This window comes from Capsicum annuum, chromosome 12 (assembly GCF_002878395.1).
Source record: "Capsicum annuum cultivar UCD-10X-F1 chromosome 12, UCD10Xv1.1, whole genome shotgun sequence".
Classification (NCBI taxonomy): Eukaryota; Viridiplantae; Streptophyta; class Magnoliopsida; order Solanales; family Solanaceae; genus Capsicum; species Capsicum annuum.
Window position 1 is genome coordinate 230,361,715 of NC_061122.1, and position 25,641 is coordinate 230,387,355.

Consider the following 25,641-nt stretch of genomic DNA (forward strand, 5'->3'; position numbering starts at 1 on the left):
AAAGAAGGGGTGATATAAAGAAAGATAGTCTCTTCAAATAAGAGTCAAGTAACCAAGTACAGATATAACTTTTTACCTATATACGAAATAATACTATTTTCTTTATACACATAGTTTTTTAATGAAGAATGTTCAAACCGACCACCTTTCGATCTATGTAGCGAGGTTACTACAAAGAAGGTGTAGTATAAAGAATGATAGTCTCTTCAAATAAGAGTCGAGTTACCAAGTATAGAAGTAACTTTTTACCTATGTACGAAATTAACTGTTTTTGTAGACACATAGTTTTTTGATGAAGGATATTCAAATTGACCGCCTTTCGATTTATGTAGCCACATCACTATGAAGAAGGGTGGTATAAAGAATGATAGTCTCTTCAAATAAGTGTCAAGTGACCAAATATAGAAGTAATTTGTACCTATATACGAAATAGTACTGTTTTTTGTATACATATAATTTTTCCGATGACGGATGTTCAAACCGATGTTCAAACCGCCTTTCAATCTATGTAGCGACGTTACTACAAAGAAGGGGTGGTATAAAGAATGATAGTCTCTTCAAATAAGAGTCAAAAGTAATCAAATTGCATATTTCCTTCTTGTTCTCCCATATACTTTTTTTCAGTCCTTCTCAACTAGCTAGCAACTTTCGTTGGACGCGAAAACAACAAGACGGCATGCTCACCGCGACTCAGTTGGCATGCCGGGCAACAAATGATTCCACGAGTGGGTTCACAAGATGAGGCGCCTCGTCCTACAAGAAAATCAATAAAATGTCAGTTGAGCGTTGTCAAGTTTTTCTTCTCTCTTCGGTTGATGTTTAAGAAGACAAACAGTTATGTTTGGCACTAGATGAAACGCAGACTTTGAAGAAGCGTCTTAAATTGACGTTATTGCTATTTATGCGAACTGCTTTCGAGTATGCAGAGGCCGGTGGAGCCTTTATGTAATAGGTTCAACTGAACTGAGTCAGTATTTTCTACACGGAGTTTAGAACCACTGAAGTTTCAATGTATAGTGCTAAGAACCTTAAATCTTGGACCTATCGAATCTAAATCTTGAATCTGTCTCCGAGTATGAAAGCATGTAATAATGAACTAAACATTCATAGTCATTTGACAATAGTGATTGCATTTGAAAGAGGGAGGAAGTACCTGAGGACAATGGCCAACGTCAGGGAGGACGACGAAATCTTCAACTGTATCAAATTTGCCATAGGCTCTACCAAGCTCTATTGGCTCCCAAGGATCTTTGTCACCCCATGCCACCAGAACAGGACACTGCAAAATGTACATTTTGTCGAAGAACATTGATTTTGGCCGGAGAATATTAGACAACGTTGCATGGTAAGTAAAAGTAATATTTCGAGAATCACCTTCACTTGAGGTAGTAGTTCCTCGGGTAGAGGCCCCGCTGAGTAGCAAATGAACTCGAGAAACACATCGACAGCTCCCGGCTCAAGCCCTGGAAGAAGAATGGACTGAACTAACTCGTCCGTCACTTGGGATGTGTCATAATAGCACTACAAAGAAATTTGTCAGATGTAGCTACAGCGAAAATCATCAGACAGCATAACGGTAAGAAAGCAACGAACTTTTTTTTTAATCTAAAATGTCAAAATCCTACAAAAAGTTTTAACATCTACACACTTTTCCCTCGAAATGACAACTAAATCATTGTCTTTTACTGGTATTGTCTCCACAGCAAAATTAAAGTTACAAGCAACCGGTGAAGTTACTGTCACATTCTGTCTACTTTATATTGTCCAGAATTGCAATTGAGGCACAACATTTCTTGCAGTCGAGCATTGAAATTCTTCAGCGAAAATAAGTTTTATAGATGCTGGGGTGCTACATGTTGTTTACCTGACGCAGAATGTTCTTCACTGATTCTGGAGTAGCGACACTTTTGAAAAAGAATTTCCCGAGGGCAGTATTTCTGAGGCGAAAACACTTAATATGAGTCGAGTGCAGATAGCAAAAGGTCGAGTGTTCGAGATATACCATAATGAAAAAAGTTCACCTCAATAAATTCTGAAATGCTTTAATCAGTGATTTAGCAAACCAAGGCTGCTTCGTTATATGCAGCATTCGGAGAGAGATATTTAAAAGAAGAATGCCTCGACAGAGTTGTGGTTCCAAAACTGCAGCCTGAAGACCAACAAGTCCTGAAGAGGAAGCCATAAAATTCTTTATGGTTACGAAGATTTACATTAACTTAAAGAACAACAACATGAAAGAAGCACATAAATGCAAAGAACTAGAGAAAATGACGCCCATCGTGAAACTGCTTTGCCACTGTGTCCAACATAGAACCTATGAAAAAGGTAATGTACCAAGATACACATCAAACATGTTGTAATCAATGTTGAAACCCGAGAAAAACTCTATACGGCTACGCACGTTGATATAAAGGACAAAGTCTTGTAATTTTTTTGAGAATCAATCGGAACATTTCACGAGTATATGAAACGAATCTATTGCAAAGATATAAGTACATTAACTTTAAGCTCATAATACAAAACACAAGGAGAAGAGGTCACCTCCAATGGAATTGCAAATGAAGAAGGCTTTATCTCTGACGACATCCTTACAAAAATCGTTTAGCTGGCAGCCCCATGTTTCAAATGTATAAAAGTTGTCTACACCAAGCTCACGAGGATTCGGTTTGTCTGAATATCCATAACCAATAAGGTCAATAGAGAACACCCGATGTGACTGTGCAAGAACGGGCAGATTTTTTCTCCAGTGGTCGCTGTGGGATAAGAATCATTCCAAATGATGGTACAAAGAGAATGAAATAGAAATAAAATGTCAAACATGATCTATGTGCGGGGAACCGATAAGTTGAAACTTGCATTTAAATGAAACCAAATCAATCCACAGCCAGCAAAGTAAACTACACGTGAATGCAGTGTTCTGGTTTGCAACTATAAGGAAATGTTTACTCCCTCCGTTTCAATTCGTTTCTCTTTATTCCTTTTTACTTTGTTTCAAAAAGAATGCTTCTTTACTTTTTTTTTTTTCTGCAAATCTTTAGTTCTAACTTTCCACATGGCATAAGACCATAAGATTAAACGGTATTATGGTACATTCAACAGATCTTTAGTTTAAGACCACCACCACAACAACAATATAACCAGCGTATTCCCACAAAGTGGTGTCTGGGGAGGGTAAAGCGTACGCAGTCCATACTACTACCTCAGATGAAGTAGAGAGATTGTTTCCGATAGACCCCCGGCTCAGGATTTAGTTTAAGACCACAAGATTCAAAATTCTCCTTTACTTTCTTAAACTCCATGTCAAGTCAAATCCAGAGCAAACAAATTGAAACGGAGGGAATAACATCTATGCCTATTCCATTGTTAGCCTGTGGTTGCAATATGTTGAGATGAAGTCCCATACTTTGAAAGTTTTACATGCACAAATTGGCTTAAGTGATGCAAGATCTTCTCTAAGTACAGAAAACAAGATTGTTTGCGAAGGTCTCAGTATTATTCTATTGTTTCCATTCAAGTATCTTCGAAGGAACTTAGCTTACAGATTTTGGTTTTAGTATATAGATCGATAAATAACCTCCATTTTAAAACTCAAATTTTGTAATCTATTACTCCCTCCGTCCCAATTCAAGTGTCTTAGTTTGACAAGGCATGGAATTTAAGAAATAAAGAGAGATTTTTGAATATTGTAGTCTTAACTTAAAGATGTGTGTAGTCATTTAAATCTTGTGGTCTTAAACTTGTCATGTAGAATGTTGGAATTAGAAAACTTACTAAATATAGAAAAAGACACTCTTTTTAGGACAGACCAAAAAGGAAAGTAAGACACTTAAATTGGGAAGGAGCGAGTGTGATTAAAACTTCAAGATCCAAAAGTGGAAGTGATTCATAAACGGAAGGATAAAACGAACATTCTATTCGCGATGTAGTTTTGCAAATTAATACCTATAAGCAAAATGTGATTGATGTTGACCTGTTTGCTCCAAAACCATGGACTAAAACGAGCGCAGGGCCACTGTTGCCACAATACTGGTATCGGATGGAATAGCCCCTCCAGTTCCACGTACTACAAGAACAAAACAAACGGATAAAGAGCTTAACATGGAACGTACATAGTCAAGCAATACACCAAACGATACCATTGAGAAATCTTAACTAACAAAACAGTGATAGTCCTAGTAACATTCTCAATCTTTACACTAGCAAAATCAGGTAATACACCAAATGGTTATATCGACAGCTTCTTCTGGAAGTACATTCCAAGCAAAGTAGGAATGTAAATTTTGTGCCGAAGCAAATGTGATCGCAATGTAGAAAGGTGATAGCTTTATGATGAAACTATAATTGCTTTTTCGTCTACTAATTTGACTCATCGCTAGTCCAAGTAGCACAATTTGTTGTCTTTCCCGTCTACATGTTAGGCATTTAGTCTATCTTTTGAAGCATTACTATATTTTCAATCGATCATTAATCCCGCTCCACTCTTAGTAAGGAGAAGTACTTGGTTCGATCAATCAATCAACTACGTCTAAATCCCAAACTAGTTGGAGTCTGCTATATGTAGAGGCAGACGGAGCATATAAACCCTTTATAGGGGCAAGGGTGGAGCTACAAGCCTGTTTAGGTGTTTGGCAAAACTCAGTAACTTTGGCTGAAATCATGTATCTGTATTCAAATATCCACTTAATACGATAACTACACCACACCCAGTGTAATCCCACAAGTGAGGTTTGGGGATGATAGCGTGTGTATACACACACCTTACCCTACCTTTGAAGGTAGAGAGCCTATTCCCAACAAAGTAGCTCGGACTCTCCACAAATGTTGCCGCACACATGTCGGATCCTTCAAAAATACACTAGTTTTGGAGTATCCGACATACATCCATCGATATTTTTGATTTTTGAAGAGTCCAAGCAACATCGATTCCCAATACACCCTCTACTCAAGAATAACATCCCCTAAATATATTTAAATAATTTATCAAAAATCGCGTAAGCTCTCATTTCTCGAATCCAGAAATCGTAAACTCAAAATCCTAACTCCGCATTAGAGGCTCATTTCATACCAAAGATAAAAGTATCTACTCTCAAACTCCCCACATTACAACTACCAAAAGCTACAGTCTTAATGAGCAAGAATACATAAAAGATACTCCCTCCGTCAAATGTGACACGTTTTCCTTTTTAGTTTGTTCCGAAGAACATCACCTTACTATAATCACTAACAATTTAAGCTTGAAATTCTACTTTTAACCTTAATGAAATAATTTACGATCACACAAATATCTTTCATTCTAGACCACAAATTTTAAAAACATACTCCCTCCGTCTTTTTTTATGTGTCGCGGGCAATTGCATCATCATTATTTTATATTTGCTAGACTCACTTAATAAGAAAAAGACAACTAAAAAATAAACATTACAATAACTTTAAGAGGGCAATTAGTAAACTTTACAAAATTATTGTATTTATTTCTTAAACTCCATGTTCGATCAAATAGAGTCACATAAAGTAAGACGGAGGGAAAAGCCAACTAAAAAATAAACATTAAAATGACTTAAAGAGGGTAATTTGTAAACTTTACAAAGTTATTATTTATTTTTTAAACTCCATGTTCGATCACATAGCATCACATAAAGTAAGACGGAGGGAGTAGAAACTTTGGGGGGAGGGGGGGGGGGTATGAACAAGATACAATTTTTACCTGGTACTGACATTTAATGAAACTTGGGAGTTGTTTTCTTTAGATGTTTCATCAATTGAACAATCATTTACAAGTGAATTTGATACATACACACAAGATTTTGGATTCTTGATAGAAAAGAACAACTTTTTAGTAACATATTTTTTGCTACAAAAAGGAATTGAATTAATTGAGATTTTCTTGTTTATGGTTTGTGAAAATGAAAAAGGGAAATATAATTTGGATATAGCAATTGGTGAACAACTTGTTATTGCCATTATCATAACAGAGTGTTTGAAGCTAAGTTGCAAATACAGTAAGTACAAAAATCTGTAAGTTCCAAAAATGTTTGGACAACATGAAGCCACATATATACAGCCACATCCCTATATTTTCTTGAAATTAGCACTTTGTTTGTTTGTTGAACGTCAGCAGATAGTCGAGCGTTTGTATAATTCTTTCTAATTTTAATTTGGGGTATTAAGCTTTTTTTTTTTTGGTTTTTCATTTGATGTTTCGTGTTCGTATTGGAGCCTCACTTAATTTGGATTGTGCGTTGCAGGCCCACTAAAGTGACAGCGCTCCCAATAGAGTTTTCTCTATATTCAGGATCGAACACTCAATATGATTGAGGGTGGAATAGCCGCATTTACTGCACTACAACTCATGTTGGTAATTTGGGGTATTGAGTTGAAAAAGTGTGTTTTGATTTTGTACTCCACAATTTTTTTTGATTGTCCAAGGTATCCCAGCCCAACAGGCCAAAGACTAATCCTCCGCGAATCTAAGCTCCATTTAATGGAATTGATAAGTAAATGTTTCAACTGTGAGTACACACATCTAAACATCTTTAACTCACCTTCGCTAGATCAATTGAACACACCAACTTAAAAAATGATCATCTAAATTACTCTAAAATTTATGTATCACGTTAGTACTATGTGTCTATAAGATACAATGGAGACGAGTTAGAGTGCTTAGTTAATAGTTGAGACTAACTTAAAATGTCTAAACGTACATGTTAGAGTTTGTAACCCGAATTTTGTTGATTCAGCTCTAAAAAAATCATGGTGCGACCCATGTTTTAGATTTTGGGCTTATAATTTATTTGTACGCACGTATTATATAAGTGCGATCTAATGAGTTGTTTTTGGTGGTTTTAATATACGTCATTGAGACTTTCGTCTCCTCTTTATATTTCTCTCCATTATGGTAAATTTCCTCCTCCTCTGATCGTAATTTTTTCCCGTCAAGGATTTTCACATAAAATTTGTGTGTTCTTCTTATTTCTTTTATTTGTGATATTGTTTATTCCTGTCCGTTCAATAACAGTGCACTTTAAGGTTTGAGTACCTACTTGACGATAAGGACAAGTTTAAATATCTATTTATACTCTTTTAACTATTACTATTTTAGAGTATTTTATGTAAGTCTATATACTAAATAATTAAACTCATAAATCTTTCAATATTAAAATATGTATCTAATTTATTTTCAATTAATTAAATAAATATAAGTTTTAAAGACAATACTTCTATTAATTATAATTTTTTATTCACTTGTTAAAAAATAAATTACATATCGTAAAAATTGTTTGTACAAACAACTATTAAGAACAGTGATAACTACAACAATCAATGATTTGTCGATACGTGGTCGTTACACGATGATGGTTGATCAGGGGCGGAGCTACACTTTGGATACGGATTCATACGAATCACTTTCGACAAAAAATTATATTATATATATATAGTTAAAATTATTTTTTACGTATATATAATAGATGTCGAATACCTTTCGGTTAGTTCGTATGTTCACTTGTGAACTCCTTTGATGAAAATTCTAACTCCGCCACTATGGTTGATGGTGGATAATGAAGGTGATTGACAGTAATGATTAGCAGTAATAACTGCACGTTAACAGTAGAGCCGTTAATATGGATCAGGACCTGTAATTTGATGGATTTGGGCTTTTAGTTTTTGCTGCCCAGTTAAGAACATGACTTTTTAGCCCGACCTGTATAAGCCCATGGCCCATGAGGCTTGAGCAATGTGGGTTGGGTTAGCCCGTGGGCCAAGCCCATAAGTTATCGGGTAAAATTCAAAAATAACATACTTATCCCCTTAATTATGAGTGTCATTGCAACAATTTCATAATTACATAATATAACAAGTTGGATTTTGTATTTTTACAAACTGTTGCTACAAAAATACAAATACGTATGATTTTTATTGTCCTTACGATCGATACGTATTTTGTATTTTTGCAAACTGTTGCTACAAAAATATAAATACATACAAATACATATGCTACAAAATGTAATTTGATAAAAGTGTTGTTATTTTTTGTAATTTAATACTTAAGTATGTTACTTTATGTATTTTTTCCTAAGTCGAATACATGCAACTATTTAGATTGCTTGTTAGTATTTTTATTTGTTTAGAAGGATATCATGTCAAAAGTTATTTAATTTCGCTATTAGAAGTATTTTTTGGGGTGTTGAAGACTAGATTAATAAGTATTAATACAATAAAATATTGTCGATAATATTTATGTTTATTAACATTCTAAAATTAAATTATAAAATGTTATTTTTAAAAAAATGGACTGGCCCGTGAGGCCCGCAGCCCACAGAGTAATAGTGTGGGCTTGATATTTTTTGCCACATTATTTTGATGGGCCAATCCGACCTAATCCGTCAAATTTAAAGCCCGTATAAATTAGTCCGTATAGATTAGGTTAACCCGTATTGACAGCTCTAGTTGACAATGACACTGTCATACAAATACAATAGGTGGTGATAAATGTCATATTTATATTTAAAGAAAAATAAAAAATTCTATGTAAGAAGTTCTTCATTTTCACAATTCGAATGGAAAAATAATACTTCTCCATTGACTAAAAAAAAAAGTTGAATTTAAAAAAAAATCCTCAACTTTTTACATTAGTGATTAACCTCTCGAAAATTAAAATAATTGAAAACTACAAAACTAGGAGATTTGATTAGGCCATTGCTTTTGAATGTCAAAGTAGTACTTGATATCCATATAGCTTCTTTCTTTTTCATCTATAACCTGAAATATCAACAAAAAAATAAAATATAAATATCAATATCTCAATTTAAATTGACACAAAATAAAAAAAAGGAGAAATATTTTTTTAAAAAAATATTATAATCTAAAATATGTCATAATATGTGTTGTACTGTAAAACTTCTGAAATTTATCGTCTTAAACCTGGCATAATATTCTTCTATTAATTCTTTTTGACTTATAACGACTTTTCCTTCCGCACTTTATTCGCACATAAAGTGGGGTGGGAAGTAGTAGAATTTTATTTTTTAAATCTTATTATTAATGAAGAATTTCTTACATAGCTAGAACGACCTTCACAACTTTTCTGAAGCTTTACATGTATCGAAAAATAATAGTATGAATGCATAATTTTCTGGCGAAGCAGACTCAATTGATCATTCTTAGGCGAATGTGGCTTCACTCGATATACAATAATAACAGCATGTCCGATATAACCTCACAAGCAGGGTGTGATGAAATTATCGACATATATACATGTTTATTCATTTAAAAACATCATATATAATAGAGTAAAGCAATTAATACCCCTTGAACTATGACCAAATTTGCTACAACACACTCCAATTTCACAGGTACCCCTGAACTAAATTTCAACGTATTTTTGTCAACCTTTTTAGCTAACGTGACACCTTTTGTCAACCTTTTTAGCTGACGTGACACTTTTTGTTAATTTTTTTAGCTGATGCGGGCCTTTGACATGGGCCCCATTTTATGTAATAAAGGTGTCACATCATCACAAAGGGGTGACAAAAATACTATTACTTTTGTAAAAAAAAATAGTACGACGGCAAAATTTTCTGGCGAAGTAGACTCAATTGATCACCCTTAGGCGAACGTAACTTCACTCGACATTCAACAATAACAACATGCCCAGTATAACCTCACAAGCAGGGTGACGAAATTATCGACATATACACATGTTTATTCATTTAAAAAATATCATATATAATAGAATAAAGCATCTAGTATTCCTGAACTATGACCAAATTTGCTACGACACACTCCAATTTCACGGGTACCCCTGAACTAAATTTCAATGTATTTTTGTCAACCTTTTTAGCTGAGGTGACACCTTTTGTTAACCTTTTTTGTTGGCGTGGCACCTTTGACAACAAGGACCTCATTTTACGTAGTAAAGGTGTCACATCAGCACAAAATGGTGACAAAAATACTATTACTTTTGTCAAAAAATAATAGTATGACGGCATAATTTTCTGGCGAAGTAGACTCAATTGATCATCCTTAGGCGAATGTGGCTTCACTCGACCTACAACAATAACAACATGTCCGGTATAACCTCACAAGCAGGTCCAGTGAAATCATTGACATATATACATGTTTATTCATTTAAAAACATCATATATAGTAGAGTAAAGCAACTATCTAGTACCTCTTGCACTATGATCAAATTTTCTACGACACACTCCAATTTCACGGGGTCCTATATCATCCTGAACTAAATTTCAGCGTATTTTTTGTCAACCTTTTTTACTGACATGGAACCTTTTATCAACCTTTTTAGCTGATGTGGCACCATTGACGTGGACCCCATTTTATGTAATAAAGGTTCCATGTCAACACAAAAAGATGATAAAAATACGTTAAAATTAAGTTTAGGGGATAATAGGACCTCTGTAAAGTTGAAGTGTGTCATAGCAACTTTAATCATAGTTCGAGAGGATATTAGATATTTTATCTCTATATAATATTATTTTTAAATAAATGTGATAGTTATATTGGACATAAATATACCTGTGTTCTTGTAGTATATACACCCCTTGCAAAAACACCAGAAGGTGTGACATCTTCTTCTAATTCATATACATATGGATCTTTTCTAGGTTCAAAATTTCCTAGCATCACTTGAGTTTTATCAACTGCCATAACAATGAAAATTATCAACAAAATAAATAAAAAATTAGGCGATATGACAAATATTTAGATTATAATTTACGATACATAGCTACAATTTCAAAAATTTTGGAACGGAGCTACATTTTAGGTTCTGTAGCAAACGAGTTTCCAGTTGATACAATATGTGTTGATACTGTTATTCGGGTGTTGTCTGGATACATCTCTTTCACTGAGATGTACGAGTATTCTACCTGAACTATCACCATCGTTCATGTAGAAAAAATGAATAATTAATAAATAGTTGGTGATATTCACATAGGAAACTCTCATGCCTGAATAGTTCAGATATACAACAACAACAACATACTTGAAAAGGATATAATATAAAAACAAGAAACACTAGGTAATAACACAACAACAGATAATACTACAATCGATCTATCCGAAACAACAAACATCACAAAAACCCCAAGAACAAGACAGTGCAAGTGTAGCTTTACGACTACTAGTATGGATAACAAAACAAAGCACTCCTACTTACTAACATGGACGCACTCCTTCATATCTAATAATTCAGATTTGAAACTCAAAAAACATGAATACCTTAGTGCAGACATACAACTACAACAACAACATATACACAATAGGTTGTAACACAACAACAGATAGTAACAAGAACAAGACTACCAGAAAATAACACTACAATGGACCTACTCAAAACAACAAACATCACCAGAACTCCAAGAACAAGACAGTACAAGAGTAGCACTACGACTACTAGTAGTGATAACAAAACAAAACAGTCCTACCTATTAACATGGACGCACTCCTTCATATGATAGTTTCGATTTGAAACTCAAAAAACATGAATACTTTAGTTCAGACATACAACAACAACAACAATAACATACTAGAAAAAGACATAATATAAGAACAAGACACAATAGGTAGTAACACAACAACATATAGTAACAAGAACAAGACTACCACAAATAATACTACAATCAATCTACTCAAAATAATAAACATCACAAGAACTCCAAGAACAAAATAATACAAGTTTGTACTACGACTACTAACACGGATAACAAACAAAGACTCCTACCATGGACGTACTCATTCATATCTGATAGTTCAGATTTGAAACTCAAAAACATGAATACATTAGTGCAGACATACAACAATAACATAAGAACAAGACACAATAGGTAGTAACATAATAACATATAGTAGCAAGAACGAGATTACCGCAAAATAATACTACAATTGATCTATTCGAAACAACAAACATCACCAGAACTCCAAGAACAAGACACAAGCGTAGCACTATGACTACTAGCACAGATAACAAAACAAAACACTCCTACAACAACAACATACTAGAGAAAGACATAAAATAAGAACAAGACGCAATAGGTAGTAACACAACAACATATAGTAACAAGAACAAGACTACCACAAAATAATACTACAATCGATCTACTTGAAACAACAAACATCACCAGAACTCCAAAAACAAGACACTACATACAAGCGTGGTACTACGACTACTAGTACGTATAACAAAATAAAACACTCCTACAACAACAAAAACATACTAGAGAAAGACATAATATAATAACGTGACACAAAGACATAATATTAGAACAAGACACAATAGGTAGTGACACAACACCATACAGTAACAAGAAAAAGACTACCACAAATTAATACTACAGTCGATCTCCTGGAAACTTCACCAGAATTCAAAGAACAAAACATTACAAGCATAGCACTACGACTATTAGCACGGATAACAAAACAAAATACTCCCCCGCAACAACAACATACTAGAGAAAGACATAATATAAGAACAAGACACAATGGGTAGTAACACAACAACATATAATAACAAGAACAAGACTACTACAAAATAATACCACAACCGATCTACTCAAAACAACAAACCTCACCAGAACTCTAAGAACAAGACAGTACAAGTGTAGCACTACGACTACTAGCATGATAACAAAACAAAAGTAGTCCTACCTCTTACACCAGATTTCCAGGTGGTGTTGATGTATTTGAGACCAGAAACACCATTGTTGGAGACAATAAATGAAAATTTGAGCTTGTATTTACTTGCTTCCTTGAGAGTGAACAGGCAATCTTTAGGTGTAGAAATGAATGGCTCACATAGCACTAAATCTGATCTGCCTGGACAAATTATGTACAATTTTGGTTCTTGTAACACTGGTTCTAATTCATTCTCTCCTTCAATTATTAAAAAAATAAAAAAGATATAAGATAAAGAAAAAATTCTTGTTAATAACATAAGAAAAAAGAAATGGAATTTTGTGTAGAGACTAAGAAAAGAAAACGTTTAGGTGATTTATTTTCATTGCCTAGCTATTGGATTCATGTACTTATAGGCGAAATCGGATATAACGTAGTTTAATTCAGCTGAATTCAGTATTTTCTAATGGAAGTACTTATAGATATGTATGTGGAAAATCGCGAAAGCTTTAATAAATATTATGTTTTGACTACGTAACTGTAAAAATGTGTTCAATTGTGACAACATAATGGTTGAAATCATCAAGTTTAAATCTTGAAATAATAAGAAAAACGTTAGGTAATTTATTTTCATCTGCATAGCTAATTCTTGATGAACAGAGATATTGGATTCATGTACTTATAGGCGAAATCGGATATAACGTAGTTTAATTCAGCTGAATTCAATATTTTCTAAATGAAAGTACTTATAGATATGTATGCGGAAAATCACGAAAGCTTTAATAAATATTAAGTTTTGAATACGTAATTGTAAAAAGGTGTACAATCGTGACAACATAACGGTTGAAATCATCAAAATTTAAATCTTGAATATGAGTTTGCTTAAGTAAAACATCTGCTTGATGAAATAATAAAAGTACGAGCAAGCTCACACCATATCAAAAATAAAGAATAAAATTGCATGCATGGATTAAATCATCATGGTCTAGCCCTTCTTAGACCCATGCAGAGTGAGACGTAGGAGTTTAGTACACCGGTTTTTTTTTTTTTTTTTTTGTTTGTTTGTTGAATGATAGTTGGGAATTTTAGAAAATGGTTATAAAATTTTTGATTCAGGGTAGTTTTTCACATTTAACATAAAATAATAATATTTGTTATTAGTGCATATGAGTTAATTTGGACATAAAGAAATATACCTCCCTCTGAAGAGCCAAGATTACTCTCAAGAAGTTGTTCCTCCCTCAAACTTTCATCATCCTTTCAAGTAAAAAATTTAAAAAAAAAAAAAAACAAATGCATAATTAATTACACATGTAATTATGTTCAATTATAAAAGAAAAAAGAAGACATGATGATATTACAATTATGAAAAGTTCTGATGAATAGAGTTACTTGATATTTATAATGGATGATAACAAATATTTTCAATATTAATTTAGGTGCACACAAACTGTCGCAAATATATAACATGATAAATTACCTGAATTTTCATCTGGTCTTGTTACTCGATATTTATACTGGATGATAACAAATATTTTCAATATTAATTGAGGTGCGCATAAACTGTCGCAAATATATAACATGATAAATTACCTGAATTTTCATTTTGTCTTGTTGATCATTTTCATCCATCATTGTCTCCATAATTAAGGCCTTCTTTGGTGACATTGGTTCAACAATAGCTGACATTTTGACCACCTGATTATATTTTTTTTGATAATCGAGAAATCTTGAAGGGCCAGTAATGAATGATATAAATATTCTTTTATAATCGATTTTACACAATTGTAAATTTAGTAAATAACAATGAACTCGCCCCCTCTATCCTTCTTCACTTAAATACAAAACCACCTAATTATTTCAAGAAAAAAATGTGAAACAAGGAGGAGGAGTTTGCACTTAAGTCAAGAAGAAAAATTAGAAGTATTTTCAAGAAAGTGATTAATGTTTTATGGTATTAATTAATAATAACTTAATTTGTTAATTATGGGGGAGTACAAGAATTAAGGGGAGTTTAATTGTGTTCATTCATGTTGAAAGGTGAATATGAGGTTAATAACAGAATTCTGTTTTATTATTTGAATGTTCTAGAATTTTTCTTCTTTGTGTTCTAGAGTTTTTTTTCTTTTTGTTTTTCTATCGGGTATTTGGTATTTGTATTGAAGCCTGATTAATTCGTAATCGAACATTGAACGGTCCATTTCTGAAGACGGGGAATTTTATCCATTCTCAGAGTTCGAATCCAAGACCTCTAATTAACGGTGAATGTGTAGGTAGGATTGTAAAATGTCCATGGAGCAAAAGACAAACAACAATCCTATACGAATCTACTTATGTTTAAAATTTATTCACAATTCATAATTCTTCGATAGTACGAAAGAGGATCTTAGCTATCAACTCCTTCATCGACGAAACTCGAGAACAAAATAAATTATGAATATTACATTAATTGGAATTTTCTCATATATTTCAACATAGAATAGATGGAACATTAAGAAAACAATTCCTTGTCAATAATATATAATTACTCTTCTGACTTAGTATAGTATTCACACACTTTCAATAAAGTATTAAACTTAATTTGCTCATCGCCCTTTTATATAAAATCACTTATAAACTAATTTACTATTTCATTAAGTCAACGATTGGAAAACATGAAGTACACAATTTACTCTAAAGAATCCGTAGAAGAATAATATAGGTATTTTCTTTTGTATTTATAAGCTTAAACTCAGTATCAAGCGTTGACAGATTCCATCTTGTATCAATTATTAATTCTACGAGCATTTAATCATACTCAATATCCTTTCAACCATTTTCATATGGACATGGGTGCAGTGGCGGAGCCACAACCAACGAAGGGTGTTCATCTGACCACCCTTCGTTGGAATTTTTTTTTGAGTATATAGGTTAAATATAGATATTTATGGTTATATATATGTTGTTGCACACCCTTGACAAGCTAGAAAAGCATAGTCCAGTGGTCAAGAGTGTGCATTTCCGCATCAACAACTCGGGTTCGAACCTTGGCAGGTGTAGCAGTGCTTTATTTTCTTTGTTTTTTAAATAGTTTTTTACCAAAAAAAAATATGAACACCCTTAATCAAAAGTCTGACTCCGCCACTGCATGGATGTTCGATATCAAAGTGTGAGAAATAACTTGCTAATTACTATCATGATCTCAGGTCAAAGAAAATTCTTACATCACATTCTTCAAGATAATATTCTAGTGACAGCTTATGCTAATTTTAACCATTTGAAATTATTCGATAAGTCTATTCATAATTCAATGATATATAACATCTCTATATGCATCATCTATATATATGATTTAGTTAATGATATATATCAACTAATCTTTATCTTATAAAAAATTATTGATCTAATGGGATCACAAATGTTCTAATTATTGATCCTACGATTAATAATATTTTTAAAGTAAATATACAAAACATGTCTCGTTTATTGTCATGATCTCCATCATGATGTCAAATCTCAAAATTGAATCATTAATCAAATAATTTAATAATAACTATGATAAAAGAATATTAGCTACAATATTTTTTATCAAATAATGCTCTCAAAAATATGTCTGAATCATCATACATACGATGATACCTAGGGCATATCAATTAGTATATTTCGAAGAGGATGAATATTCTAGATATTATAATAATTAATGAGTTCAAATATATCATATGATAAAAGTTGGAAAGGCAAATATACTAATTGATTCTAAAACACAAAAGCAAAAGGAAGAATCAAGCTCCCAAATCAAAAAATAAATATAAATTTGAAAAGTTAAAAAAGAGAATATGATGATATATATGAGCACACACACCCATAATAGCAAATGAGGAAAACAAAAGATAAGCGTCCATTACCTCCGTGGTTAAAGTTACTACGATGCACTTTAATTTCACAGGATCATACTATCTCTTTGAACTCAATTTTAGTATATTTTTATCAGCCTTTTGTGCTGGCGTAACACCTTTATTATATAAAATGAGGCTCATGCCAGCTAAAAAAATTAACAAAAAATATCACGTCAACTAAAAAAAATGACAAAAATATACTAAAATTTAGTTCAAAAGAGTGATAAAATCTCGTAAAATTGAAGTGTATCGTAGAAAATTTAATCAACGGTCAAAAAGGTACCAAATATTTTACTCAAAAAGAAATTTTTATATATATACATCAATCATTCCACTTGATATTCCTTAGCCCATCTCTTTTGTCCTCACTTACACATCATTCCACTACTTTCTTTTCCCTCTCTTATTCTCAAACTCATACAATTATAGAGACAGATTCAAAATTTGAATATCCTTTATTTTTTTTTTATATATCCGTGTTTAAACTCAAATTGTTAATTTTCTTGACCTGTCAACATCGAACACACATTATATAGCCCTCAGAGGATATAATTTAGTTTCTGAATCCGCCACTGAATATATTATATTGTTCATGGAAGTGTTGATAGTTTTTGTAGCGATGTTAAGTATTATTGTTAGAACAAAGGCTATGTGGTGTGTAGTAAGAAGTGATGCAAGTCATCAAGCATTACAAAGAGGTTTAGATTATGCTTGTGGTAATGGTGCTGATTGTGCACCAATTCAATCTACTGGACTTTGTTATCTTCCAAATACTATTCAAAATCATGCTGCTTATGCATACAATAGTTACTATCAAAGGAACAACATGGCTCCTGGTTCTTGTCACTTTTCTGGGACTGCTACTTTTGCCAAAACTGATCCAAGTAAGTGAGTTTTACTACTGGTTTTCTCACTCGTTGTTCGGTACCGTTTTAGTACTAATTAAATTCGAATTTGCATCGAAAAATCTCATATTAGGAGATAAAGGGTTCCTGATTATTCAGAACTGTATTCAGGATTTAGGCGTCGTGGATGCTCGGGAGGTTGGAACTCATGTCTTAACATGCTAAGCTAATTTTGCATGAAAACCAAAGCGCTCAACTACTTTTTACTGCTTGTTTTCTCACTCGGTGTTTGATATCGTTTTAGTACGGATTAAATTCAGATTTGCGTCGAAAAATCTCATATTAGGAGATAAAGGGCTTCCTGAATAACCAGTAGCGGATTCAAAATTTAGGCGCCGTGGGTGTTCGGGAGGTTGGAAGACATATTTGACACCCAAAGCTAATTCTCATGGAAACCAAAGCACTCATCTATTTTTTACTGCTTGTTTTCTCACTCGTTGTTCGGTATCGTTTTAAAACTGATTAAATTCAGATTTGTTCGAAAAATCTCATATTAGGAGATAAAGGGCTTTCTGAATAATTAGTAGCGGATCCAGGATTTAGGTGTCTGGGTGTTGAGGAGGTTGGAAGACATGTGTTGACACCTAAAGCTAATTATGCATGGAAACCGAAGCACTTAGTTATCTTTTTGCCTTCGAGGGTGCTTTTTTCATCCTATACAAATTCTTATATATTTTTTTATATAATTATATTTATTCTGCGTCGAGTTTAATGGGTGCTGGGATACCACCAATTTGAACCTAGGTACGACGCTGTAAATAACAAAGATGACTTTGTACCTAAGTGTCATTTCGTAGTCAGATTTCACCCTACACACGAAATTTTACTCTCCTCTGTCTCACTCAAGTGAATTGATTTTGAGAGCATTTCGTCATATTTTGACAGCTTTCACTTTCAATTCGATTCACCGTTCGAATTCGGAACCTTTCTAGTTAAGGGAGAAGGAATACTTACTGTTTCACCACAATCTTGTTCCATATATATAAATATATATATATATATATATATATATATATATTATGCAATATGTTATATATACGGTCAAGATCAATGTAAATGATTTTTACACTATCAGTTCACTCAAAAGATATCTAAAGATTAAAATTTGAAGTGTTAAAAATAAAACAAGCTACATACCTGCTACAACATGTAAAATCTACTAATAGTGTAAAAATATATTTAGAACAGTGACGACGTATATAATTTAAACTCTTTAATTTACACATTTAAACTGTTTAATTTACATACACTGACACACACAAAATCAATAATATTTTGAACTTCTAGTGTAGTTTGACATGTAATAGCTGATTAATTATTTACCTTATTTAATTTTACCTTCTTTTTTTAAATTATTTTTTGTATTGTCTTAGGTTATGGATCTTGTGTCTACCCGGCTTCCCCAAGGTATATTCTTTTAAACTTCAACTTGTTCAATTACTTATTTGTTTCCCATTCTTATTCTATGTTTTTTTTTTTTTAAATAAGCATTCAGTATTCTCGAACTATGATCAAATTTGTTACATGCACTACAACTTCACCGAAGTTCTATTACCTCTGAACTAAATTTTAACGTATTTTTATCATCCTTTTGTGCTGATATGATACCTTTATTACATAAAATGACACTCACATCAAAGGTGTCATGTCAGCTAAAACGACCGACAAAAGATGCCACGTCAATTAAAAAAAATGACAAAAATACGCTAAAATTTAGTTCGAAAGGATACTAGAACTCCGATGAAATTGAAGTGTGTCGTAACAAATTTTAGCATAGTTTAGAGGTTCTAGATACCTTACTCTTGTTTTTTTTTTCTCATTTTTAGATCATTTTCTATAGCTTTTCTTCTTGATAATAATGTTCTTTCTTCAACTTTATTAGCTATCCAAAATAATGATAGTACCCTTTTTTTTTATTTTCTTGAAAAAGAACATATTTAGCTGTAAAGTGGAAACACACTTATCATAAAAGTTTTTTTTTTTTTTTCTTTTTTTGGGTATGTGGAGATAATGTTTTTTTGGGGTTCGAGAGTATTGCTTTTGTGTATATATGTCCATAGTGCTTTATTACGTAGGATGTGTTAGATAATTATTGTTTCATGCGTTTTAAAATATTTTATATGTTTTATTTTTTGAAAGTTAATTTGATATTTTAAGATTAAAATTTAGGTATCGAAAATTAGACGAGAAATACAAAAGGTGTGATTTTTTCATATCAATTTAATAAAAAGTACATATTAAAACGTGGTCAAAATTTTTGTAGTTTGATTTTCTTGGAAAAGGAAAACGTGACAAGTAATTATTACATATAGTTAGACATCAATTTTTAGTGTAAAGAAGTTGAATTAAGTATGTATATTATTGATATTGTAAAGTTGACATTTATATTTAGATTTGTATATAAACAAATAAATTTTCAAGTTCAATGTTTTGAATTTTGAATTTTGAATTTTGAATTTTGACTAGAGCTGCTGGAGGGCCGATTCCTCCGGGAATTGGAGGCCACAACAACACGAGTGGAGGGATCACGACCACCCCAATACTATATTCACCACCACGAGCGATTATAAACCCTGTATATGCGAACAGAACGACACCAATTACAGAATCAACTGATCCCGACTCTCAAGATTCTAAAGCAACTTGTCCTAAGTTTTGGACAATGGCAACCTTAGTTCCAACATGTTTGATGTCTCTCCACATGATTCATGATTTTCAACTTTTGTAGGTATTGTTGAAAGAGTATACAAAATGTTTGTGTTAGTATACGAAAACTTGATTAAGTGCAATTTTGTAACAAATGTAAACTTTATTTTGCTATTGTGAAGAACTGAAGATCAATGAAGCTTTGCCGTAGTATTGTAATCCCTGTTTGTGATATTTGTTATAGTCTGTTGTGGATTGTGTTTCGATTATCACACTATTTTGTTATTCTTATTTTTGTCTTGTAGTCTTCACGCTGTTTCCTTGATAGTCGCTATATTTTCTTTACTGTTTCCTTCTCCTTTGCACCTTGATTTGTTGCACTTAAGTCTTAAGCCGAGAGTCTTTCAAAAATAGTCTCTTTACCTTCATGAGGCAATCGTAAGGTCTGCGTCGGAAGTGAGTTACCTTTTTCTTTTTTAGCAACTCTTTTCTACTAATTTTTTACATGACATATTTAATATTATAAGATTAAAGGAAATTTTGGTATATTTGACATATACTTAATTTACGACCGTAAAATTCAACAATCTTCTTTTACTTTCTTAAACTCTATGTTAAGTCAAAATAGGTCAAACAAATTGAAATGAATGAAATAGTAATTATGTAATATAGCAATAATTGGTGTGGTGATCATAATAGAGTGTTGACATTAGTGAAAAAAATGACAAAACGCTCAATATTGATGTCGAAAATTTGGAGAATGAAAAATCTAGACATAATAACCCACATTTTGCATTATTCATATACACTCTACCAAACAGAGATACAGAGATAGTTTTTGAAAGTGACTCTCAGCTCGAGCAAAGCAAAGCAAATGAGTAACTATAAGAAAAAAAGAAGTGATAGTATGAAGAAAAACATGACAACTAATAGCAAAGCAGTACTAAGCGCGTATGCAAAGAAATATAACAACAATACAAGCACCTAAACATAGTAAATGACAGATGATATCAGATACTAAAAACCAAATATGAATAGGCAGACAACTACCATAACCGACACATTGCTCTAAACTACTACCAACTTGAAGACTGCATAAATAGCCTAATCGCGAGACAATGCTCAATCGCCTCATAACTTTATACCCTTATCTGCAACCTCCACATCCTCCTATCTAATTGAGTTGGATAATTCATCAGATACCAAAAGTCAAAGACTACATGAATAAGCTACTACCATGACCAATATGGTGCTCTAAACTGCCACCAAGCTGAAGAGACAACACTCAAATATCTATCTCCTCTACGGATGGACGTTCATTTCGATTTTGCCAAACTTCAGTTATGAAATGAAAAAATGTGCACCGAACATCGAAGAACCACGACCCTTAAACCAAACACCAAATCAAGAGGATCGAAAACAAGAGTCGAATTAGTTCGTTGGATGTATCAAGAGTTAATTATGTATCTCGACTGATCTAAAATCGAGATTTTATGTAATTAAGTTCCAAACTATCGGGATTTATGTTGGTTGCACTAGATACAAGCCCAATTATCCAAATAATGTTACAGGCCCAAATATGTGACCCACAAGCCCAAGCCCAAATACTAAGTATCCTAATCCATATTCGTTTCCTAATCTCTCCACTAAACTCCACTACCCTGCGCCGCCACCTGCCGCCGCCGTCTTCCGATTACCCTAAAATGTCAATTTCTTACTCTCCTTGTTTCCAGCCACTCAAAGTTTTCCCTAAAAACAGTCATATTCATTCAAAAATCGGCAATTCAACGTTGAAACGATGTACTTTAATTGGATGTATGAAAAAACCACGTGAAGATTGCTCACTCGAAGCAAAGGTATCGCCTCAATAGCGCCTTAAATGTTGTTCATCAAAGTTCCTTTTTTCGCATTTATTTTGATATATTCAATTGATATAAAATCCATTTTTTTTTTCTTTTGGCTTTGGAGTTTGCTGTTATGTATTTAGCTTGTCTGTGAATGAATTTGTAGCTTATTAATACATCAGAGATGTAATCAGGTGCGTAATGTGCCCATTATGGTGGATATTTGTTACATGTCCATGTGTGTGCTACGTCCATGTAAGGGTAAGGTAGTAAAAATGATAGCTGAGTTCCTTGTATATCATCACTATGTTGCTTGGACTCTTCAAAAATGTCAATGGGTGCGTGTTGGATTCTCCAAATGTAGTGTAATTTTGGAGAATCTGACACAGGTGCGACATTGAAAGTGAAAAGTCCGCGCAACTTAGCATCATCATAATCGGTTTCACATTAGCTAAGGACAACAAGATCAACAATAACATACCCACTGTAATCCACAAGTGAGGTCGGGGGAGTGTATAAAGAACTTACCTCTACTGTGGGAGGTAGAGAGATTGTTTCCGATAGAACACTTTAGGTAAGGAATCCAAATCAATAATCAAGATCCAATTTTGATGTATATATTTAGTTCAATTGCTCAATTTTCCCTTTTTTTTAAAACCTTAGGACTAAATTCCCAAATTTAGAATATGAAAACTCAAGACTTGATGGTTCAAATTACTCTGTATTCCCTTTCTTGTCCTTTGATGTCTGTTATTACTTGTTTTTTCTTGCACTTTGATTATCGTGTTATTTTGTTGTAGTTACCTTTCTTTTTTCAGCATGCTTATTATGACATGACTTCTTTACTCTCGTTAATCTTTTTTTTTTTTTTTGAGCCGAGAGTCTATCGGAAACAACCTTTCTACCTCCCAAGGTAGGAATAAGGTCTGCGTACACTCTACCCTCCCCAAACCACTTGTGGGATTATACTGGGTATGTTGTTGTTGTTTTATTTAGCTAGAACATTAGACAATAAATTCTTCTTTATAGGGCATGACAAGTTATTAGATATCAACACAGTTAGGTTTCTACTATGTGAAGTGGTGCATTATGCCTTTATGTTACATGTCTGGAAAAGAAAAGCTAGCAAGTTGAAAAGATCGAAGGGCTTCTCATCTGTCATTTTGATTTCTCTTGAAGTGTGTTGTTTTTCTCTGTTTCACTTTGCAACTGATGAATTATTGCTACACTTCGGGTGACGTGCGGTGCCTTGCTCTTTAGACTATGCAACAACACCTTCTCTGAAAAGGCTAGTTGAAACATCTTCTGTTTACTGTCCTGGAAGGATGAACATATTGTATCGCCTTTCCTTTGCCTTTTGTTTTCTCTTATCTGATAACAGTACTTCAGGTTGATTTCTTACTAGATCGTGTCAAATGGGATGACAAAGGACTGGCAGTTGCAATAGCCCAAAATGTTGATACAGGAGCGGTCTTAATGCAAGGATTTGCAAACAGAGAGGCTCTGTCAACAACAATCTCATCACGTAAAGCAACATTTTATAGCCGGTCACGGTCATCTTTATGGACAAAAGGAGAGACCTCCAATAATTTTATCAATGTTTTTGATGTCTTTCTTGATTGTGATCGTGATTCTGTAAGTTTTTAGAATCCCCTTTTGACAGTGAAATTGGGTTGCCTTTGATTTCATGTGCTTTTTTACTGAAAAAGATATCAAAACTACTTATCAGATTATATATCTGGGGAAGCCTGATGGCCCAACATGCCACACGGGGTCAGAGACATGTTATTACACACCAGTTGATGAACTTCTGAAAAATCCAGAGGTTAGTCGCATTCTGTCATGTGTTTTAAGTTTTTTTTTTCATCATCTTAATATTACCTTTCTAAAAATAAGTTTTTAATCATCACATGAATTCAATGATAATTTGCTTGTCATTTCTATTGGAAAATGGTCTATATGAACCTGTCTAATATGTTGTAGCTGCGCTAGGTTGAGAAAAACGAGCTGGCTTTGACAACTCTATACGCATTAGAATCTACAATCAACCAAAGGAAGGCAGAAACGTCCAGCTCTTCAAATGGAAAACCCTCGTGGACAAAGCGATTGTTGCTTGATGACAAGTTGCTTTGCTCCAAAATTCGGTATCTTGCTTGACATACTTGATCTTATCATTGATTGATATTCAGAAAAGTAGTTCCCTACTCACATACTTATTTGGATATTAAATTGGGCTTGATGGGTATTTTACAATTTTCTTCTGAAATTTTTTCTTCACATCTTGCAGAGAGGAGGCTGACGAGTTATGCCGAACTTTGGAGCAAAACGAGGATAATGGACGGACTGCCTCAGAGATGGCAGATGTCTTGTATCATGCCATGGTTTTGCTTTCTCTTAGAGGAGTAAAACTCGAGGAAGTTATGCAAGTCCTAAGACAAAGGTTTTCAAAGTCAGGCATTGAAGAAAAAAATAGCCGGAAATCCTAAAACATATGGTATAGTAAAAACCTTTTCCTCTATGACCTGATTGAATTCACCTCAATACAAATGAATTTGTCTTTACGAGGAATGCCAAAATAGGTTCATCTGGCTTTAACATCATGCGAAACTCTAGTGTAAAGCAATGATGCCAATGTCCCACTTCTGTAACATGTGACTTTGGTTAGGTATAGTTAATTTACAATCTTAGGTAACTAGCTACCTCTTTCCTTTCTTTGTCATGCCTTCAAACTCCCTTTCTGCAAATGTTATAGCTTGTTAGCTCTCGTATGTGATTACTGTTTCCTTTCAACTTCTCTATCCGATCTCGTATGCTATAGCAGTTATTGAGCTCAGTTCCATGACTTCCTTTGATACAATGACCGTCCTCCTTCCTTTCCTTCGTATGGGGTGCCTACGATGATCTCTCATGTTCTTTCTATATCGGAGATTTTGCCTCAACTGTGCCTGGAGTAGGAGAGTGTTTCGTTTGATCACTGACTTGGTGCAACTTTTGCATTCACGCCATCCTTATTCACGACTAATAACTTGTTTTTCAACACGTTCGTGCAGGGTATACAGTTGAAGAAGGCCTCATTATTATCGACGATTGTTCTTTGCTTTCTACAAAAGAGTTTGAGAGAGAGGGAGCATGCAAAAGCATTGAAAGCTCCTCCCTATGTCAATATAGATTATATTGATGTAATTTTGCTAAACTATGGTAACATATATGTATTTTTGATTCTCATCATTTTTGTAGTTTGATGTGAGATGAATGGTTTTCCTATTGTTAAAATTCTCTTTATTTTTGTAATGAGGGTTGTTGTAGGCTTGTGAGTCATCGTAAAACTAGCTAATTTCATGATGATTCCTCGTAATATGAGTAGCACGATCAGTGCGGTATCATATAGTCGATTTCAATTTGCTTGAGACCCTGCTTAACTATTGGTGATCTATTTTTGAAAAGTAACAAACATTTAAATAATGAAATTTTGGTGGAAATAACTTTAATGGTTCTCCAATCAACTCCACTGTCATGATATTATTGGCTATGAGTCAAAAAAACAGTTTGATCATTCCTACTTTATAAAATACCTTTCTTGGAATACAAGTTGTTACTTCCATCTCCAATATTTCTCCTCTTTTTCTTTTAAGAAAAATATTTTAAAATTTATAGATTTTGATAATCTTTTCTAAATATTAAAATAATTTAAATGGAAAAATAGCTTGTCAACTTTTTTATTAAAAAATAAATTAATTTTAACAT

At 33.2% G+C, this 25,641-nt stretch overlaps 4 protein-coding genes across 5 annotated transcripts; 2 read left to right on the forward strand and 2 right to left on the reverse strand.

The window, feature by feature from the left end:
• Positions 1 to 402: 402 nt before the first annotated feature.
• Positions 403 to 6,136, reverse strand: LOC107851719 (uncharacterized hydrolase YugF). The gene is made up of 8 exons (XM_016696802.2): positions 5,705 to 6,136; positions 3,971 to 4,063; positions 2,542 to 2,753; positions 2,022 to 2,166; positions 1,865 to 1,937; positions 1,375 to 1,521; positions 1,154 to 1,279; positions 403 to 753 (listed from the first exon to the last, which is right to left on the reverse strand). The coding sequence occupies exons 1-8, from the start codon at positions 5,965 to 5,967 to the stop codon at positions 691 to 693; spliced, it is 1,122 nt and encodes a 373-aa protein (XP_016552288.2). The 5' UTR covers positions 5,968 to 6,136; the 3' UTR covers positions 403 to 690.
• A 2,342-nt stretch (positions 6,137 to 8,478) lies between these two features.
• Positions 8,479 to 14,593, reverse strand: LOC107849806 (rho GDP-dissociation inhibitor 1-like). 2 transcript variants are annotated; one of them, XM_016694362.2, is made up of 5 exons: positions 14,221 to 14,593; positions 13,824 to 13,884; positions 12,661 to 12,885; positions 10,531 to 10,655; positions 8,479 to 8,757 (listed from the first exon to the last, which is right to left on the reverse strand). In XM_016694362.2, the coding sequence occupies exons 1-5, from the start codon at positions 14,314 to 14,316 to the stop codon at positions 8,674 to 8,676; spliced, it is 591 nt and encodes a 196-aa protein (XP_016549848.2). In that variant the 5' UTR covers positions 14,317 to 14,593; the 3' UTR covers positions 8,479 to 8,673. The 2 variants fall into 2 exon arrangements, with proteins under 2 accessions (XP_016549848.2, XP_016549850.1); XM_016694364.2 differs by lacking the exon at positions 8,479 to 8,757 and adding an exon at positions 9,774 to 10,045.
• Positions 14,594 to 16,849: 2,256 nt separating this feature from the next.
• LOC107849716 (PLASMODESMATA CALLOSE-BINDING PROTEIN 3) lies at positions 16,850 to 20,272 on the forward strand. Its single transcript, XM_016694279.2, has 3 exons — positions 16,850 to 17,386; positions 18,781 to 18,814; positions 19,874 to 20,272. The coding sequence occupies exons 1-3, from the start codon at positions 17,095 to 17,097 to the stop codon at positions 20,133 to 20,135; spliced, it is 588 nt and encodes a 195-aa protein (XP_016549765.1). The 5' UTR covers positions 16,850 to 17,094; the 3' UTR covers positions 20,136 to 20,272.
• A 1,367-nt stretch (positions 20,273 to 21,639) lies between these two features.
• LOC107851677 (histidine biosynthesis bifunctional protein hisIE, chloroplastic) lies at positions 21,640 to 25,188 on the forward strand. The gene is made up of 6 exons (XM_016696758.2): positions 21,640 to 21,909; positions 23,287 to 23,532; positions 23,627 to 23,722; positions 23,890 to 24,041; positions 24,185 to 24,391; positions 24,948 to 25,188. The coding sequence occupies exons 1-5, from the start codon at positions 21,757 to 21,759 to the stop codon at positions 24,381 to 24,383; spliced, it is 846 nt and encodes a 281-aa protein (XP_016552244.2). The 5' UTR covers positions 21,640 to 21,756; the 3' UTR covers positions 24,384 to 24,391; positions 24,948 to 25,188.
• Positions 25,189 to 25,641: the final 453 nt, after the last annotated feature.